The sequence below is a fragment of the Vipera berus genome (assembly GCF_964194415.1).
Source record: "Vipera berus genome assembly, chromosome: W".
Taxonomy (NCBI): Eukaryota; Metazoa; Chordata; class Lepidosauria; order Squamata; family Viperidae; genus Vipera; species Vipera berus.
In genome coordinates, this window is record NC_138210.1 from 51,000,611 (window position 1) to 51,020,387 (window position 19,777).

General features: G+C 43.9%; 1 protein-coding gene across 1 annotated transcript in view; it reads left to right on the forward strand.

Annotated features, from left to right (window-relative positions):
* LOC308675953 (BICD family-like cargo adapter 2) overlaps positions 1–19,472 on the forward strand; it is a 33,822-nt gene extending 14,350 nt beyond the window's left edge. Inside the window, exons 4-10 of the mRNA XM_081341632.1 lie at positions 2,402–2,548; positions 2,789–2,971; positions 4,814–4,939; positions 5,821–5,951; positions 9,920–10,040; positions 12,525–12,708; positions 16,867–19,472. Coding sequence (XP_081197758.1) covers positions 2,402–2,548; positions 2,789–2,971; positions 4,814–4,939; positions 5,821–5,951; positions 9,920–10,040; positions 12,525–12,698 — 882 coding nt within the window. The 3' untranslated portion in view covers positions 12,699–12,708; positions 16,867–19,472. The remainder of the gene's footprint in view (positions 1–2,401; positions 2,549–2,788; positions 2,972–4,813; positions 4,940–5,820; positions 5,952–9,919; positions 10,041–12,524; positions 12,709–16,866) is intronic.
* The last annotated feature ends 305 nt before the right edge of the window (positions 19,473–19,777 follow it).

The following is a 19,777-nucleotide window of genomic DNA, read 5'->3' on the forward strand; positions in this document are numbered from 1 at the left end:
CATCCAATAGTCCTGGGGTCCCCAACCCACTACTGGGCCTTGAGCCTTTCAGAATTGGGCCATGGAAGTGGAAGGTGAGCATGTGCGTTCATGCGTGCATTCACACTTATGCAAGCAGTGGGCGAGCATGTGTGCATGCAACTCCATTTGCCCAAGAAGTGGGTGCGTGTGCCCAGGCAAATGGAGTTGCAAACACACTCGCCAACTTCTCATGCAAAACCATCCCCTCTCCGCCCCTCCCCACGCTGGTCCACAAAGCCAAAAAGATTCTGCAATAGCCCCATGTCTGTCCTATCTGAATATCTGACTCTTATCATCACTGTGAAAGTCTTCATCTGTAGAGACAATAATCAATCTTTGAGTTCCTTCAGTCCCCAATATGGTTGATTCTTAGCATGTATCTGTTCCAGCCTACGACTGGTCCTGTTTGTGTGTCAGGGACAACCCCTTCTTCCTTTAAACAATCAATAGGCTGGAAAAACCCAACCCAATTTTATTTACAGTTCAAACAAAAAAAGCAACAGACTATTTCCTTCAATAAATGAGCCAAAATATCAAACAAGAGTCAACAAACAAGAGTTAAACAGAAGTATCAAGAACAGACCAGGATTCTCTTAGAATGTCTCCAAACGGTTGCCTTCAGCAACCAGCCCCGCCCACACCTTCCCCTTTTATTATCAGTCCCAAGGCGTGGCTTCTCACTGCCTTCTTCTCCTCTCACTGAGTTGCCTCATTTATTTTCTCTGCTCTGCTCTGCTGGATTGCCTTCTGCTTCTAGCGTCTCTGAACAGATTCAGCTGTTACTCCTCTGAGTCCGACACCTTTTACTCACACAGCTGAGCCTCATGAGGAACATGACTGGAGGGGCCAGGCTGAGAGTCCTGCAGTGCATCAGAGCCTCCCTCTGACACCAAAGGCTCTCCAAACCCCTCCTCCTCCTCCTCAGATTCATTGGACTCAGCTGCTGGGAGCACAGGCTACACTGAATCAGAACACTATCCTAGGTCTTTTTTTCCCCAAGATTAAGGAAATGCTGGGCAATTTGGAGTCTCTGTTTATATTTCCTACAAGTCCCTTGAGCATCACTCTGGAGCAGTGTGGAAGGTATCCTGAAATCCTTATGTAACCCTCTTTCTCTGAAGAATTGCAGTATTAATACAGTAAAACATATAATCATGAGAGGATGCCCAGTTCTCAAAAATTGCTGATGGAGCAGCAGGTTTGATTATGTCAAGGAAAGTGTATTAGTCACTGAATGGAAACCATTTTGAGAAGTACAGGTAGTCCTTGACTTATGACCATTTGTTTCATGACTGAAGTTATAACGGTGCTGAAAAAAGTGACTTATGACCAATCACAGCATCCCTGCAGTTACATGATCCCAATTCAAGCGCTGGGAAACCAGCATCTATTTACAAAGATTACAGCATCCTGGGGTAGCTTCCAACATGCAAGGTCAATGGGGGAAGCCAGATTCACTGAATGACTGTGTGATTTGCTTAATGACCCTGGCAAAAAAAGGTCATAAACTCAGGTGCAGTCACGTGATGATTCACCTAATAAATGCACTGCTTAGCACTGGAAGTTCCAGTCACAATTGTGGTCATAAGCTGAGGACTACCTGTATTACATCGACAAGTTTGCATGTAGAGAAAGATGGAGGATGAAAACCTGTATTTGAGGGGTCCTTGGTGCTCTCTGAGCTTGGCTGATTTCTTGCAGATGTTACATTACCCAAACTAGGTAACGTCATTTGTTAAAATCCTTTGTTAAAGGCATGTCAAACTGCCGACCCGTGGGCCAGATGTGTCACACCGAAACTGTGCCGGCAATGGGGAAAAAGTTGAAATACGTTGCGTGACGTTGCGAGTTTGACATGCCTGCTTTATTAGGAACTGTGATGGTGCAGTGGTTAAAATGCAGTATTGCAGGATAACTCTGTCTATAGCCAGGAGTTCGATCCTGACCAGCACAAGGTTGACTCAGCCTTCCACCCTTCTGAGGTCAGTAAAACGAGGACCCAGATTGCTGCGGGCAATATGCTGGCATTTGTATACCGCTTAGAGAGGGCTACATGAAGCAGTATATAAGTCCTATTGCTCTTTGTTCTTCAGTGGGTGCAATCTCCTATTACAAATGGATAATCTCTTGCCCAATCTGAATTGGCAACCACACTTTGGTGATATCTGTTATCTAATATCTTTTTTTTTACTTTAACAAAGATAGGTATGCAGTGTTACTCCAGATTTTCTGGGTTTGGAAGAAAACTTTCCTACTTTTCCCAAACCAAAACTGGGCACGAGGCATGGAGCTGACTGAGCAGGGAATGGTGATATGGAGCTGATCTTTGAAGTGTTCCCTCCTTTCTTCCTATGTTCATTTATGACGTCTTCCTTCGCAGAATCGTCTGCTTCAAGAGCGGAAGCAAGATATGGAGAAACAGATCCGTCAGCTTCGGGAGGAGAACGAATCCATCCAGGCGCTGGTGGACACATTACACGACAACCTCCTCCTTCTCCGCAGAGAGAGCCGTGAAAAGCAGCTGCGGGTATGTGGTTTGTGTATTTGCACGTAAGGGTTATGTTTCAGGGAAACAATGGCCAGTCTTGAAAAGGAAAGAAACCAAAAGAGATATGAAACCACTGATGGGAAAATGAATCACCCAGGGGCGGTTATGCACAGAATTAGGAAGAATTCCATGAAAGCAGCCGCATCTAGGGGGGAAAAAAACTCTTCCCCAGAAGCTAATTTTAGCCTTTCTGCTTCCTGTTTCTCTTCCCATCCAAAGTCTAAACAGGTAGAAGTGGAAGCTGAGGAACTCCGGACTGCCAATAGGCGCCTCCAGCATCAGGTCAAAGACTTGAAGGAAGAGATCTGTCTGCATGAGTTAGATACCTCTGTTACTTCCATCCAATCTGAGATTGAAAGCAGTTTAGGCGATGCTCCAGGAGCCCCTGGACAGACGCCAAAGGTAAACCAGAAGTATACACCTGGGGAGGGGAGGGGGGCCCACAGATTCCCTTTTTAGCGTCACTGGGGAAATTTTCAATGTCAAAAGAAGGTTGTAACATGTGTGCTAATTTGAGACAGCGCACAGCATTACACATTTCTGACCATTCCTTCCCAAATGTCTACGGAGATTCTCAGTCATTCAGGTCATGATGTCCCAAAGGTGCTTTTTCAAAAGGCAACTGGACTTTGTTTTTCCTTGAAGTTGTTTTGCTTCTCATCTAAGAAGCTTCATCAGTTCTGACTCTTCAGGGGCAATCCTTCCCCACACTCTGGGCTGTGCAGATAATCCTCGATTTACAACCACACACTGATCCTCGACTTACAATGATCAGTTTAGTGGCTGTTCAAAGTTATAATGGCCGTGAAAAGAGTGAGACTCACAACTGGCCCTCACACTTGTTGTGACCCTCGCAGTATCCACAGAGTCACGTGATCAAAACCGAGGTGGTTGGCAACTGGGTTATATTTACAATGGTTGCAGCGTCCTGGGGTTCATGTGATCACCATTTTTGCGACCTTCCCAGCGGGCTTCCGACAAGCAAACCAGTGGGGGAAGCTGGATTTGAGCACATGTTTTAATTAACAGCTGCAGGGATTCACTTCTTAACCACTTAGGTGAAAAAGTAGTTAAATTTGGCATGATTCACTTCACAATCATCTTGCTTAGCCATAGAAATTATGGTTTGAAGTGTGATCGCAAATTGAGGGCTACCGGTATTCAAATTTGGGACCATCTGAAGCATGTTACCTTCGTACCTGGCTGAAACAAATTATAAGACACTTCTGCCCAGCACAGTGTTCGTTCTTGTTTCCAGCCCTAAAGACTCACCATGACCTTTGTGTATCTTCCTTTCTGTGGGACCTGAAACAGTGGAAAAAGACCAGGAACACTGTGAGCCAGCCAGTCAGTTCTCTCATCACTGGACCAAGAAAGAAGGCCAAAACTGGGACTTAAATAATGTCTGGTTGCAGAGCTGTCCCGTCCCCTGAATGATTACAAATCCTCTGACTCATACCCTACGCACAGACCATCACTCTTTTATTTTCTAAAAGACATAAATGGCCTCCACACCTGCCAGATGTTTAATATGTGTTGTAAACTCTTCTTTGGCAGTTGAAAACGATAATAAATAAATGAACCCTTGTGGTGGGAGCCATTGGGCTCTGAAAATAGCATCTCTTCTGTCCTTATCAAAAAGCCTCTGAAAAGAGTAGTGTTAGAACAATAGTAGGTTGATGGGTTCTCCTGAGCCCAGGTAGGCTTGTTCCTAAGAAACCATGCACACAACTGCGATTTGGTCCAAAGGGAGACAGTTGGTACCTTAATGCAACATGGGAGACACCCATGAAGAATTGTCTCGGTGAGATTCACGTGAAGACAATGTGGCTGTGTTGAATTGAAACCTGAAATTTCCATTGCTAAGCAAGACGGTTGTTTTGCCCTGTTTTACGACCTTTCTTGCCACAGCTGTTGAGTGAATCACTGCATTTGTTAAGATGGTAACAGGGTTGTTAAGTGAATCTAGGTTTCCCATTGATTTTTGCTTTTGCAGAAGGTTGCACAAGGGGATGACCTGACCACGGTACACTGCAGCCGTCATGAATACATGGCGATTGCCAAGCATCCAAAGTTTGATTATGGGGATGCTGCAGTGGTTGTTAAGTGTGAAAAACAGTCATAGTCACTTTTTTCAGTGGCATTATAACTTTGAATGGTCGCTAAACGGATAGTTATAAGTCTCCTACTTTCTAGCACTAAGCCTTTTGACTCCTTGGGCGGGCATCTATTTATCTGCTTTAGTCAATCACCCACGGCATCCACAAGAAGGACATCTCTGAATACACCAAAAGGGTTTCGGCCTTGAGCTATCAGCAGCAAGACATCCTGGCCCAGAAAGAAATGGAGATTGCGAAACTCCAGGATCAGGTAACCTGTGCTGTACTTCTCTCTTAATAATAATAATAATAATAATAATAATAATAATAATAATAATAATAATAATAACAACAACAACAACAACAACAACAACAACAACAATAATAACAACAACAAAATAAAAGTTGGAAGGGACCTTGGAGGTCATCTAGTCCAACCCCCTGCTCAGGCAGGAAACTTCCAGTGTTGGAGCATTCACAGCTTCTGGAGGCAGGTTCTTCCACTAATTAATTGTTCTAACTGTCAGGAAATTTCTCCTTAGAATTTAGGTTGCTTCTCTCCTTCATTAGTTTCCATCCCTTGTTTCTTGTCCTGCCTTCAGGTGCTTTGGAGAATAGCTTGACTCCTTCTTCTTTGTGGCAGTCCCTGAGATTTTGGAACACTGCTATCATGTCACCCCTCGTCCTTTTCTTCATTAAACTAGACATACCCAATTCCAGCAACCGTTCCTTATACATTTTAGCCTCTAGTCCCCTGATCATCTTTGTTGCTCTTCTCTGCACTCTTTCTTAGAGTCTTTTTTACATCGTGGTGACCAAAACTGGATGCAGTATTCCAAGTGTGGCCTTACCAAGACCTTGTAAAGTGGTATTAACACTTCACGCGATCTTGATTCTACCCCTCTGTTAATGCAGCCTAGCACTGTGTTGGCTTTTTTGGCAGCTGCAGCACACGGCTGGTTCATACTTAAATGATTGTCCACTAGGACTCCGAGATCCCTCTCACAGTTGCTACTATTGAGCAAGGTACCCCCTGTATTATACCTGTGCATTTGGTTTTTCTTGCCTAAATGTAGAACCTTACCTATGGGAGGCCAATCTCTTGTGTGGCTTGGGGAATCACACATTGCATGACTTCTTCTCCATCCCCAGGTGACCTTGCAACACGTGGAGCTCAGCGGTTTGAAGTCTGAGATAGAGAACCAGAGGCGGTTGTACCAAGAAAGCAATCGGGACAAGGCCTTGAAGTTAGCTGTAACAGACCGGGATGAGGCTATATTCAAGTGAGTTCTGACGATTGACTTTGCAAACCCCATACACTGCATTGATTTATGTACAGGTAATCCTTTGACTTAGCGACCCTTCGTTTAGCAACCATTCAGCGTTACAAAGGAGTGGAAAAAAGTGATTTATGACTGGTCCTCGTGCTTAGGATCGTTACAGCATCCCCCACAGTCATGTGAACCAAATTTGGGCGCTTGGCAACCAGCACGTGTTTAAAATGGTAGCAGTGTCCCACAGTCATGTGATCACCATTTGCAAACTTACAAGCCTGCTTCTGACAAGAAAAGTCAATGGCGGAAGCCAGATTTGCTTAGCAACCCTATGATTCACTTAACAACCATGGTATTCACCTAATGGCTATGTCAAAAAAATAAAAAATAAACCAGGCGTACTCACTTAACATCTGCCTAGCTTAGCAACAGAAGTTCCAGTCCCAATTGTCATAAATTGAGGACTATCTATAATCCCTTTGCTCCTGATACTATGATTGCTGCTGGGTTCATTGCCTGTCAAAGCAGTTGGACCAGCCTGTCTATCATGGGGAGGCAACTTTCGAAGTCCCCGGCAGTCATTAACAAAGCCACTAAATTTGGAGTTATCAGATTGGGGAAAACTGAGTTAGCCCCAATCATATGGGCTCACTGGCAAGGCAGATTAAACGAGGGCCCGGTCTTCCAAGGCAGTTTACCATAGGCCAGGGGGTAGGCAACCTTGGCTCTTTTATGACTCGTGGACTTCAACTCCCAGAATTCCTAAGCCAGCATGGCTCAGCTTGGAAACCTCTCCCTTTCCCCTCAGCATGGCTGGCTCAGGAATTCTGGGAGTTGAAGTCCACGAGTCATAAAAGAGCCAAGGTTGCCTACCCTTGCCATAGGCTGATGTTTCCCAACCTTGGCAGCTTTACGATGTGTAAACCTCAACTCCCAGAGTTCTTTAGCCAGCCTGGCTGGCTGAAGAATTCTGGGAATTGAAGTCCACACATCTTAAATCTGCCAAGGTTAAGAACCACTGTTCCATGGCAGAGGCCATTATGGAATGGAGATACCTTTCTCCATCCCAGTTAGGGCTCCCTCATTATTGTGAGAACAAAAGCTAGAATTTGTACTTTGCCGCAGATGCAACAGGAAATAATTGAAATCATAATCTCTACCATTGCACTGATGAAGTTACATAGATTAGGTAGTGAAACGTCTGCAAGAAAACAACCAAGCTCAGAGAGCACCAAGGACTCCTCATTTCAACCCTAAGCTACAAATATTCTCCTTTTTTGCCACCATTGCATTTTCTTACAGCGAGTGGCCTTATTTATGACGATGGTGCATAATTGTGAGGGTTGAAAGGATGGAAATGAGACCTTGGAGGAAATCTTTATGCATCAGCCTTGAATCTTTCCAATTTTAGCCAAATCGTGTTCCTTTCCTGCTTATCAAAGTTATTCAACCTGAATAAACTTGCTGACTTCACTATACACTCTGCAAAGGTTGCTTGTTTGAACAACTGTAATGTTTACTGCTAGTGAGTTAATAAATAACCGCAAAACCACACCTTGAATGGAATTGCCACACAATTACACCAGATTTGAAGTAACTGCATTGATACTATTAGACTAGAAAATCCAATTGAAAATGCTGCCCGTTCCCTAAAAAGCTTTTTTTTATAGCATAGCACCAGGTTATATCAGAACCAAAGGAGAATCCGCCAAGGACACATTTAGCAAGTATTATAGAAACTGCCAGCTACCCAAAATGCCATATCACAAATTTATGACATCACAAAATAATGTCTACTCAGAAAGGTGAAAATAAATAGAAGTAATGATGACAATTCTCTCTATTTGTAATAATACAGGAAATAACCTTGGGAGACCAGCCAAAGAGATGCTGCCTATGGACTGGTCAGATAAGAGGGAGCATAGCCTACAGCTGCAAAAAAAGAGTGTTAAGGAGGTGGTGGAAGATCTGTACTTTCAGATTTGCAAGTTTCTCTTCGTGTAGTTTTACAATAACATAGAATTTTTATTTCCTGTCTGGTTTACCTGGGAAGGCTGACATAAATTTTGCAAGTCTGAAAATACATCACACACACACACATACACACAGAGTCACTTTTACAGTCCAATAACTTAAAATCAGATTTGCCCTTTGGTAATTGACAGATGGAAATATTGTCAATGCTTGTATTTTCTAAGTCCCTTCCAAGATTTTTTTAATTTTAATGCCCTATTCCAGGGGTAGGCAACCTCGGCTCTTTTATGACTCATGGACTTCAACTCCCAGAATTGACCATGCTGGCTCAGGAATTCTGGGAGTTGAAGTCCATGAGTCATAAAAGAGCCGAGGTTGCCTACCCCTGCCCTATTCTTTCGATTTCAATTTTCAGATCTGGATACTTATGATGTTCTCCAATTCTTTGTTTTCTATTCTACTATCTCCTGGTATTGCCACATCTATGCTTTTTTTGTTTCAATCACAGTTAAATCTGATGTGTTATGAGCCAAGACTGTATCTGTGTTTTTTTTTAAAAAACTCCCACAATAATGATTCAGTCTGTCATTTGTACTTCTATAACTGTCTGGTTTGGTACAGCAACCTAACAGGACAGGTACAGACTCCAGCAGAAAGTCAGGACTGCAGAAAAAAAACCAGTTGTAACCAGCCTGCCTTCCATTGAGGATCTGTATACTGCAGGAACCAGAAAGAGGGCTGAGAAAATATCTACAGACCCCTCACATCCTGGACATAAACCACTTCAACCCCTCCCCTCAGGATGGTGCTACGGGGCATTGCATGTCAAAATGACTAGATCAGACATGTCAAACACAAGGCCCGGGGGCCAGATTCGGCCCGCAAAGTGGTTTCATGCGGCCCGCGAAGCCATCCTGGAAACAGTGAGGAAACGGCCCCCACTGCCTTGGCCCTGGCCCAGAGACCCTCCTTCTGCCAAAGACCCTCAGATCTGTCCCACTCCTGCCCAGGCCCCCATAGGCACCCTTGATGCGAACGATGTAGAGCTGGCCACGCCCACCCAGTAGCGCTCGGCTAAACACCTGATTCTCACAGAGCTCTCTAATGTCTATGTATACAGTCAACGTAGGACCACAACTGAGCCCAAAGTTTATGTTGCTAAGTGAGAAATTTGTTAAAATGAATTTTGCCCCATTTTACGACTTTCCTTGCCACATTTGTTAAGTGCATCACTGCAGTTGTTAAATTAGTAACACGGCTGTTAATGTAAATCTGACTTCCCCATTGACTTTGCTTGTCAGAGGATTGGTGATCACATGACCCCGGAACACTCCAACCGTCATAAATGTGAGTCAGTTGTCAAGCAGCCCAGTGTAAATCATGTGAGCATGGGGATGCTGCAATGGTCATAAGTGTGAAAAATGGTCAGGTCACTTTTTTCAGTGCCGTTGTAACTTCGGTCACTTAGCGAACTGTTGTAAGTCAAGGACTACCTGTATTTACTGATGTAGTATGACAGTAGTATCATTATCCTTCTTACCTTCTTTACTAACCCCTCTTATACTGTAGGTAAGATTATTATGATTACTCTACTGTTGCTTTGCATGTACACTCTGAGCTTCTGCACCAGAGACACTAATCACACTTGGCCAAGTTAAGTTATTCTCCTCTCCTACCCTACCCTACGCTACGCTACCCTACCCTATTCACTCTACTCTAATTTATTGTCTATAATATAAAAATAATAGCATTATGGTTAGTTACACAGTCAGCCAGATGTTTAGAGAGGATTTGTCATTTTTGTCTACTTTTTAAGTCTTTCCCAAGGACTGTGATAGACAGATGCTGTTGTTTGATGATGTTAAAGGTATCATCACAGGGTGACACTTACTGTTCCAAGTAAAGCTGCCTTTTGAAATTGACTGATGGGGATTTCATCAATGCCGATGGTGTTCACGTTGTGCTCCAGATGTATGACTACGACTATACTTTTTTCCTGCTAGGAAAGGTGAAATAGAATTGGAATTGGCGAAAATCTCCCTGGAGCGAGATTCGCTGAGCCAGCAGTTGCTGCGTGTCATTTGCCAGAAGATGGCACTTACTCAGGAGCTAGAAGCTTGGCAAGTGAGTAAGCAAATATCAGAAGCATCAGAAAACATGTCCTCCTGAGGTTTAACCGTTAAAGTTAATCCGTTTGGAAGCTGTGAACCATGTGTCAGGAACTGTAACAGTTTCGATGTCCCCTTTTTAAAAAAATCCCATTCAGATACAGCTTTGGCTCCTTCAACATTGCCTCAGTTTCAGATGCATTTTGTGACATAGCGGAATGGAGTGTGGGGATTTTTATCCTTTTCCTGTATTCCCAGCTGCATTCCAGGTTCACTGAATGAATCTCATCCCTTTTCAAATAGACCCCTTTTTGTGGGGGGTGGTGGTGGTGAGAGGAAGGCCCAATGATGGGATATAAAAGGGGAGCTTGCAGGCAAGCAAATGCAAAAAGAAATATTTACTGAAGGTTAAAAGGTAGTCTTCAACTTAAGACCACAACTGAGCCCAAAATTTATGTTGCTAAGTGAGACATTTCTTCAGCGAGTTGTGCCCCGATTTTACAACCTTTCTTGCTACAGACGTTAAGTGAATTACTGCAGTTATTAAGTTAGTAACACGGTTGTTGAACGAATCTGGCCTCCCCATTCACTTTGCTCGTCAGGTAGGCCACAAAAGGTGATCGCGTGACCCTGGGACTCTGCAACCGTCATAAATATGAATCAGTTGCCAAGCGTCTGAGTATTGATCACGTGACCACGGGGCTGCTGCAACGATCATAAGTGTGAAAATGGTCATAAGTCACTTTTTCAGTGCCATTGTCACTTCGAATGGTCACTAAATGAAAAGTTGTAAGTCGAGGACTAGCCATAAGGTAAAGGTAAAGGTTCCCCCGCACATGCGTGCTAGTCGTTTCCGACTCTAGGGGGCGGTGCTCATCTCTGTTTCAAAGCCGAAGAGCCAGCGCTTGTCCGAGGACGTCTCCGTGGTCATGTGGCCGGCATGACTAGACGCCAAAGGCGCACGGAATGCTGTTACCTTCCCACCGCAGTGGTCCCTATTTTTCTACTTGCATTTTTACGTGCTTTCGAACTGCTAGGTTGGCAGAAGCTGGGACGAGTAACAGGCGCTCACTCTGGACTAGCCATAGTTAAAAACAAATGAGTTATAGCAGAGGTCTTCAAACTTGGCAACTTTTAAGACTTGTGGACTTCAACTCCCAGAATTCCTCAGCCCGCCCTGAGGCTGGCTGGCTGAGGAATTCTGGGAGTTGAAGTCCACAAGTCTTCAAAGCTGCCACGTTTGAAGACCCCTGAGTTATAGAAAGGGGAATGCTAAGATATTATTAGTGCAAAATAAAAAAAAATGAAGTGGAGGGGGGAAGGTATAGCAGGAAAGATTTTAGAAATTTAGAAAATCACAGAAACAAATCAGTGAGGAGCTAAAATATTTTTTCTGTTTCTGTGTTGGATTTGTGATGCTACACATGAAACCAGCTAAGCATTTGGTCTGAAGCTGAGCAAAACCCTGAGCAAAAATTACCGATCACAAGTACGTGCCTCTAACTATATGAGAAAAGTAAACAGCACTTTCAGAATAATGCAACTGTATTGTTGGGGCCAAATTATGACGTTTCGTTTCCACAAAGCCAAAATGAAATCACAGGAATCTTTTTCTGTCTTTGCTTTGAGCATTTGGGGCAGAAATACTTTACAAATGGGAGTCTTCCAAGGGCAAAATTGTGTGTCTTTTGTTCAAAATAACAGGTGGTCCTCAACTTACAATCGTTCGTTTAATGGTGGTTCCAAGTTACAAAGGCACTGAAAAAAGAGTGTCTTAGAAGCGGTCCTCACACTTGCAGTACACCTTATCACAGCATCCGCACTGCCACATGATGAAAATTTGGCCAGTTCGCAACCGGCATGTATTTATGTGCGGAAAGAACCATGGTGGCGCGGTTGGTTAGAATGCAGTATTGCAGGCTAACTCTGCCGACTGCCAGCAGTTCGATCCTTGAACAGCTCAAGGTTGACTCAGCTTTCCATCCTTAACATGTCTGTAAAAAGAGGACCCAGATTGTTGGGGGCAATATGGTGATTCTGTAAACTGCTTAGAGAGGGCTATAAAGCACTATGAAGCGGTATATAAGTTTAAGTGCTACTGCCAGCGATATTTATGATGGTTGCACTGTCCCATGATCATGTGCTTTCCATTTGCAACCATTTCCCAGCTGGTTTCTGACAAGCAAAGTCAAAGGGAGAATCCGAATTTACTTAACGACTGCACGATTAATTTAAAAACTACAGAGTCACTTAACAACTGTGGCAAGAAAGGTCATAAAATCAGGCACGAATCACTTAACAACGTCCTTGCTTAGCAATGGAAATTCTGATCCCAAATGTGGTCATAAGTTGAGGACTATCTGTACGGAAGGCAGATGAACCCTTTTAAATGAAAATGGGACAGCCTATCTGATATTGCTTTGCAGAGACTCAAGAGTGGATTTCTGGATTCTCCTTCATGTTGATCAGAATATTCTCTTTTTTTCCTTGCGACCTACAGGATGATATTCAGTATATTATTCACCAGCAGCTTCTCCAGAAACAGCGGGAAGAACGCCATTGCCTCACCCCGCCACCAAAGCCACCGACACAAGGCAAGGGTCCTGAATTATTTCGGGCTGGTGCCAGCATTCCCAGTGGCACAGGCTTCTTCTCATTCTTCCGGAAAAGCTGAATTGTTGAAGGTGTGGAACTTCTAATATGGCTGAAGGCAGGATAGTGGGCGAAGGGAATGCAAAGGCTGGACTGGATGATAAGAGATGCAGTAGAGGCTCCTATGAGGGACATCTTGTAGGGACAAGGGCTGAATGAATTCAAGAGCCTTTTACTAGAATAGAATAGAATAGAATAGAATAGAATAGAATAGAATAGAATAGAATAGAATAGAATAGAATAGAATAGAATAGAATAGAATAGAATAGAATAGAATAGAATAGAATAGAAACAGAGAAACAGGCTTCGTCTCAATCCTGCCAAGACTGAGTGGCTGTGCGTATCGGCATCTCGGGCTAACCAAACTATTCCACCTTTAACGATGGGGGGGGGTGAGGTGTTACCCCCCGTTGATAGGGCTCGCAACTTGGGTGTCCTCCTGGACTCACGGCTCAATTTTGAATATCATATAGGAGCCGTGACCAGGGGGGCTTTAACCCAGGTTTGCCTGGTGCGCCAGTTGCGACCCTACCTGGACCAAGATGCCCTACGCACAGTCACTCATGCGCTCGTGACCTCCCGTTTAGACTACTGCAACGCTCTCTACATGGGGCTGCCCTTGAGGACCACTCGGAGGCTTCAACTGGTGCAGAATGCGGCCGTGCGAGTTGTGATGGGGGTTTCCCGATACTCCCATGTAACACCTCTACTCCGTGAGCTGCATTGGCTTCCGGTTGCCCTCTGGGTGAGATTCAAGGTGCTGGTGATGACCTATAAAGCCCTGAATGGCTTGGGTCCGGGATATTTGAGGGAACACCTGCTACCAGCATCAAGTTCCCTTCGGCCAGTGCGCTTGCACAGGGAGGGTCTTCTCAGAGTGCCGGCGGTAAAAGATTGCCGGCGGGTAACACCCAGGGATAGGGCCTTCTCAGTGGGTGCGCCTGCCCTCTGGAACCAGCTGCCCGTGGAGCTTAGGACTGCCCCTGACCTGCGTTCATTCCGCCGGGACCTGAAGACCTGGCTCTTTGAGCTCTCCGGCCCAGGCTGAGAATTTTAACTGGGGTTTTATTTTCAGGGATAATTTAATCTTTTTAATTGTCTTTTAACTTTTGTATTTTGTATTGGTGTGATTTTAAAATGCCCTGTAAACTGCCCTGAGTCCTTCGGGAAAGGGCGGTATATAAATCTTAATAAAATTAAAATTAAATTAAATTAAATAGAATAGAATAGAATATGGAAGGGACCTTGGAGGTCTTCTAGTCCAGCCCCCTGCTCAAGCAGGAGAACCCATACCATTTCAGACAAGTGACTGTCTGGTCTCTTCTTAAAAATCTCCAGTGATGGAGCGGCCAGGATTTCTGGAGGCAAGCTGTTCCACGGGTTAATTCTCCTCACTGTTAGGAAGTTCCTCCTTAATTCCAGGTTGCTTCTCTCTTTGATCAGTTTCCAACCATTGTTTCTTGTCCTGCCCTCTGGTGCTTTGAAGAATACAGTAATTTGAACCCTTCTTCTTTGTGGCAGCCTCTCAAATACTGGAATACTGCTATCATGTCTTCGTATGTTTTAGTCTCCAGGCCCTTGATCATCTTAGTTGCTCTTCTCTCTTTTTAGAATAGAATAGTGCTGGCTCATAGTCAAGCGATCGACCACTAGGAGTCCAAGGTCCTTCTCACAGTCACTGTTTTTAAGCCAGGTGTCACCTAATCTGTACTTGTACCTTTGATTTTTTTCCTGCTAAAATGCAAAACTTTGCTTTTCCCCACCTTGAAACTCATTTTGTTGGATAGGGCCCATTATTCAAGTTGGTCAAGATTTTTTTGGATCCTGAGTTTGTCTTCCGGGGTATTGGATACTCCTGCCAGTTTAGTGTCATCTGCAATGTTGATGAGTTCCCCTTCAGTTCCCTCATCTAAGTCATTTATGAGTCATTTTAAGCAGCTTTGAACCCATCTAAGGCAAAGAATATGTTCTCTTATTCTGTGTTCCACTCATACAGATGTTGGGAAAAAAATGGGCTGTACTATCAGCTGGAGAGCTGACAGCCCAGGTTCAAGACCCAAGCTCTGTGCAATGGGGTGAACTCCTGTTACCTGCCTCAGCTCCTGCCCACCTAGCAGTTCCTAAGCATGTAAATGAAAGTAGATAAATAGGTACCCCTTTAATGAGAAGGTAACAGCGTTCCATGCACCTTTGGTGTATAGCCACAGAAATTGTCTTTAGACAACACTGGCTACTTCAGCCAAGAAACAGAGATGAGCATTGTGCTCTAGAGTCAGACACAACTGACAAGGAAACCGTTACCTTTTTTTGCTCCAGGTCCTACCCCCAATATCATGTTTGGCCAAATGCATCCCAGGATACATTTGTAGAGGAATACATGTCAGGGGACGCAGTGGCTCAGTGGGTTAGGACGCTGAGCTTGTCAATCAGAAGATCGGCAGTTTGGCAGGTCGAATCCTGAGTGCCGCGTAACAGAGTGAGCGCCTGTTACTCGTCCCAGCTTCTGCCCACCTAGCAGTTCGAAAGCACATAAAAATGCAAGTAGAAAAATAGGGACCACTACGGTGGGAAGGTAACAGCGCTCCGTGCGCCTTTGGCGTCTAGTCATGCCGGCCACATGACCACGGAGACGTCCTTGGACAAGCGCTGGCTCTTCGGCTTTGAAACGGAGATGAGCACCGGCCCCTAGAGTCGGAAACGACTAGCACGCATGTGTGGGGGAACCTTTACCTTTACCTTTTAGGCAACATTACAGAAATGGTTTATACTGCCTACTTTTGTCAGGCATTTATTTATGTTCCAGTTTAACCTACAGCTCAGAGATTTTCTGTGATCTTCCAGGTTACATGTCCTCGGACAAGGGCTGGCTCTTCGGTTTTGAAACGGAGATGAGCACTGGCCCCTAGAGTCGGAAACGACTAGCACGCATGTGCGGGGGAACCTTTACCTTTACCTTTACTTACATGTCAGTTATGGCTCCAAGAATTCCTTTACAAGCACCCATAACATAATGGTAGATGTAGACCATTGGAAAAGAGACAGGAACTTCTTGGGAATATGGTTGGCCATCCATACTTCCTTAGAGAAGCATCCATGTCCTTCTTTAACATAGGACAGCCTTCAAGGTTGCCAATAGGATTCTTTCTCTAACTTGAGAAAGCTCAGTTAGCAAGATTGGGTCATCTCAAGGCATGTTTGGGGCATCCCATTCAATCAAATCTTCATCTGCTGATATACAGTCATACTTAACTTGGAGCAGCTGGAGGTTCCATGTTTAGGGATGTCCAACTGTGGCAACTTTAAGACTTATGGACTTCACCTTTCAGAATTCCCCAGCCGGGATGGCTGACTGGGGAATTCTGGGAGTTGAAGTCCACAGGTCTTAAAATTGCCCCCCCCCATTGAGCCTGTAACAATATGAAGCCAGATGCTTTTCAGATATTCAGACCAATAATTCCCAGCTGACACAATTCAAATACTATTGAAAACAATCCAAGAAGTAACCACAAGAGCTAGGTAGAATATTCCAGTCTGAAAGTAGGTCAAATCAAGCAGATGGCATCAGTTGGCCATTTGATTGAATCTTGAATCAGAAGAGAGGTAGAGGGGACCTTGGAGGTCTTCTAGTCCAGCCCCTTGCTCAAATAGGAGACCCTATACCATTTCAGACAAGTGACTCTCCAGTCTCTTCTTAAACACTTCCAGTGATGAAGCACCTACAACTTCTCACGGCAAGCTGTTACATTAGTTAATTGTCCTCACTGTTAGGAAGTTTCTCCTTAATTCCAAGTTGCTTCTCTCCTTGATTAGTTTCCATCCGTTGTTTCTTGTCCTGCCTTCAGGTGCTTTGGAAAATGAATTGAACCCCTTCTCTTTGTGGCAGCCCCTCAGATACTGGAATACTGCTATCCTGTCCCGCCTAGTCCTTTTTTTCTTTAGACTGGCCGTACCCAAATCCTGCAACCATTCTTCGTATGTTTTAGTCTCCAGGCCTTTAATCATCTTAGTTGCTCTTCTTTGCACTCCCCCCCCCCAAAGTCTCAATGTCTTTTATGTAATGTGGTGGCCCAAACTGGATGCCAACTAAAGGCATGCAATTGAATGCAATTCTTGTTACGTAGTAGTTACTGGTATAGCAGATTTGTAAAACACTAACTTTTGTTCTGGTCTCTCTTTTAAAACACATCTAGGTTTCCAACAGCAGCTGGCCAATCTCTGCTCCAAGTTCTAAGGTCACCCTCTTCTGGCCAATTGGAGGCATGACTGAGCTAAGTGGATTATTCCGGAAAGGCAAGCCTGGAGACATCCACAGGTCCCAGCGCCTGGCATTTGATGGAATAGGCCTAGAAATCTGGCTTCTGATCCTCCACTTTTTCTTAGAATCAAGACTGATATTAATCTCAAGTTCCTGCCTTGCAAGAAGAAATAGATTACAGGTAGTTCTCAACTTACAACCATAGTGACCGTTCAAAATTGCAACAGCACTGGAAAAAAGTGGCTTATGATCATTTTTCACACTTATGACCATTGCAGCATCCCCTTGGTCATGTGATCAAAATTTGGATGCTTGGCAACTGGTTCATATTTATGATGGTTGCAGTGTCCCGGGGTCATGTGATCAAAAGTCAATGGGGAAGCCAGACTCACTTAACAACCATGTTACTAACTTAACAACTGCAGTGATTCACTTAACAACGTGTAGGAAGTCAGCCCCCCAGAGAAGGAAATATTAAAAGGGCAGAAAAATATATTTCCTCAAAGGATCTTAAAGAGGCAGAAAAGCCTGCCCAGTTTTTCTTAACTGTGGCAAGAAATGTCATAAAATGGGGCACAAGTCACTTAACAATGGTCTTGCTTAGCAATGGAAATTTTGAGCTCAGTTGTGGTCGTAAGTTGAGAACGACTTGCAACGTTCACTTCTTTCAAGTGGGAGACAACTGCTGGCAAAACAGGAATGTCCCTGGAGGGGGAAATGAAAAAAAAAATCAAGATGGCAGCTTCACTCACGCAACGGCCATCTTGAATTTTTGACCCACATCCCATGGATACCCTCTGACAAACTGTTCTTTGCAGCAGACCCTATTTTACTTTTCATGGTTAAAAAAAAGTAATTTCCCCTTGGGTTGAGGTCAGCTGCTAGTAGCTATGTAGACACGTGTGTTTTCTGAGAAGCATTGAGTTCAGCCTCAAGATTCTCTTCTTGCCTTAAAGAATGAATACCAAAGAATGTATCCAAGGTTTTGATATTTAAATAGGATGGATAATGGGAAATAAAGAGACTTTGGGCCAGATTCTTAAAATCCTGTCAAACAGAGGACAAAGTATTTTGTCAGTTCCACCTGAAATAGTGCACAGGAACAAGGGCATAAGAATATCCTTTGAAAAGGCACCAGTATTATATTCTTCAATGCATTAGAGCAGAGGTCTTCAAACTCGACAACTTTAAGACTTGTGGACTCTCACAATTCCCCAATAGCATGGCTGGCTGAGGAAATCTGGGAGTTGAAGTCCACAAGTCTTAAAGTTGTCAGATTTGGAGACCCCTGCATTAGGATGTCCTCTTCAATAAGATCAACCTGTAGCAGCCTCCCTCTGGCTGTTTTGGGACTGCAAATCCCAGAATTCCTAGCCAATATTGCCATATTTCTGGGAATTCTGGATGCTGTGGCCCAGTATTTCTCAGCTTTGACAACTTTAAGATGTGTGGACTTTTAACTCCCTGAATCCCCCAGCTAGCCATGCTGGCTGAGGAATTCTGGGAGTTGTAGTTCTACACATCTCAGAGTTGCCATAGTTGAGAAACGCTGCTGTAGCCCCTACTCATCAGAAGAACACCAAACTGGGGAAGGCTGATTGAGGTTTTCTCTATAACTTGTTTTTTTATATAAAGTATATATCGGTACATTTGTGGCTTCTAAAAAAATCTGCATATATTTTTGCAGATAAGATTCAGTCATGTTGCAGGAATACCAGCAGGGGGCAGTAATGCTCTTTCCTCTTCCTCCTCCCCTTTCTCGTTGTATGCGAACAAGAAACAAGACACTATTTTGCACGTATAATTTCTATTGCTATTTAACATACAGATATATATATCCGGTTTCAATACCAAAGCTGACAGGCCGGATCCAAACAGAGATTTATTTATCTATGCAGAAGAAATTCTATATTGTTATAGAGTATTTTTGTTGTAAATTTGTTAATACAGATTTAATAAAGATTTAATTAAAGTGTGACCTTCACACTTCTCTGAGGCTTCTGTTGGAAACTCGGGCTTTACAACACTGGTTCTTCAACAGATCAAGATGGGGAAGGAGTCTAACAATATACTCAGGAATCTCAGAGGAGAATTTATGACCAGACTTTGGAACTCTGCTCATGCTGCAGTGACCTCATATTTATTTACCATCTCATAAGGGTTTGCATCTATGCCAGTCCTAGTCCAGCTGCCTCCTGAAAGATGTTTAAATACATTTTGGGCTCCGTTGTGTTCATAAGTCAAGGCCAACCTGTAACAAGCAAGTGCGACACATCTTCCTTCTATTTTCCCCACAGCAACCCTGTGAGGTGGGTTGGTCTGAGCAAGAGTGACTGGTTCAAAGTCACCTGGCTGGCTTTCATGGTTAAGGCTCAGATGTGAACTCAGGGTCTCCTGTTTCCTATCGGAAGAACTGTGGGACGTAAGAAGTACAAAATCCATTCAGTGCAGTACAGTAACTCACGTAACTGCTACCTAGAGTCACTCTGTGTGAGTTGGGTGGTTATATATACATTTGTTTAAAAATAAATAATAAACAAATTGAGGCCAGTGAAAGGATTCTGCATCCTTCTGTTCTAACTCTACATGTTTGAACAAAACCGACCATATATTGCTGAAAAACATAATCTGGGGTGAGTTTAGGTAGTCTTCCATTTCACTTGCACAAGCATGTTTTGAAATGTCACACACACACACACACACACACACAGAGCACCCTAAATTGCTTCGGATCCCCTGCTGGGTCTTTCAGAATTACAACAGCACTGAAAAAATGTGACTTATGACTGTTGCAGCATCCTGATGGCCATACGATCAACATTCGAGCGCTTGGCAACTGGCCTGTC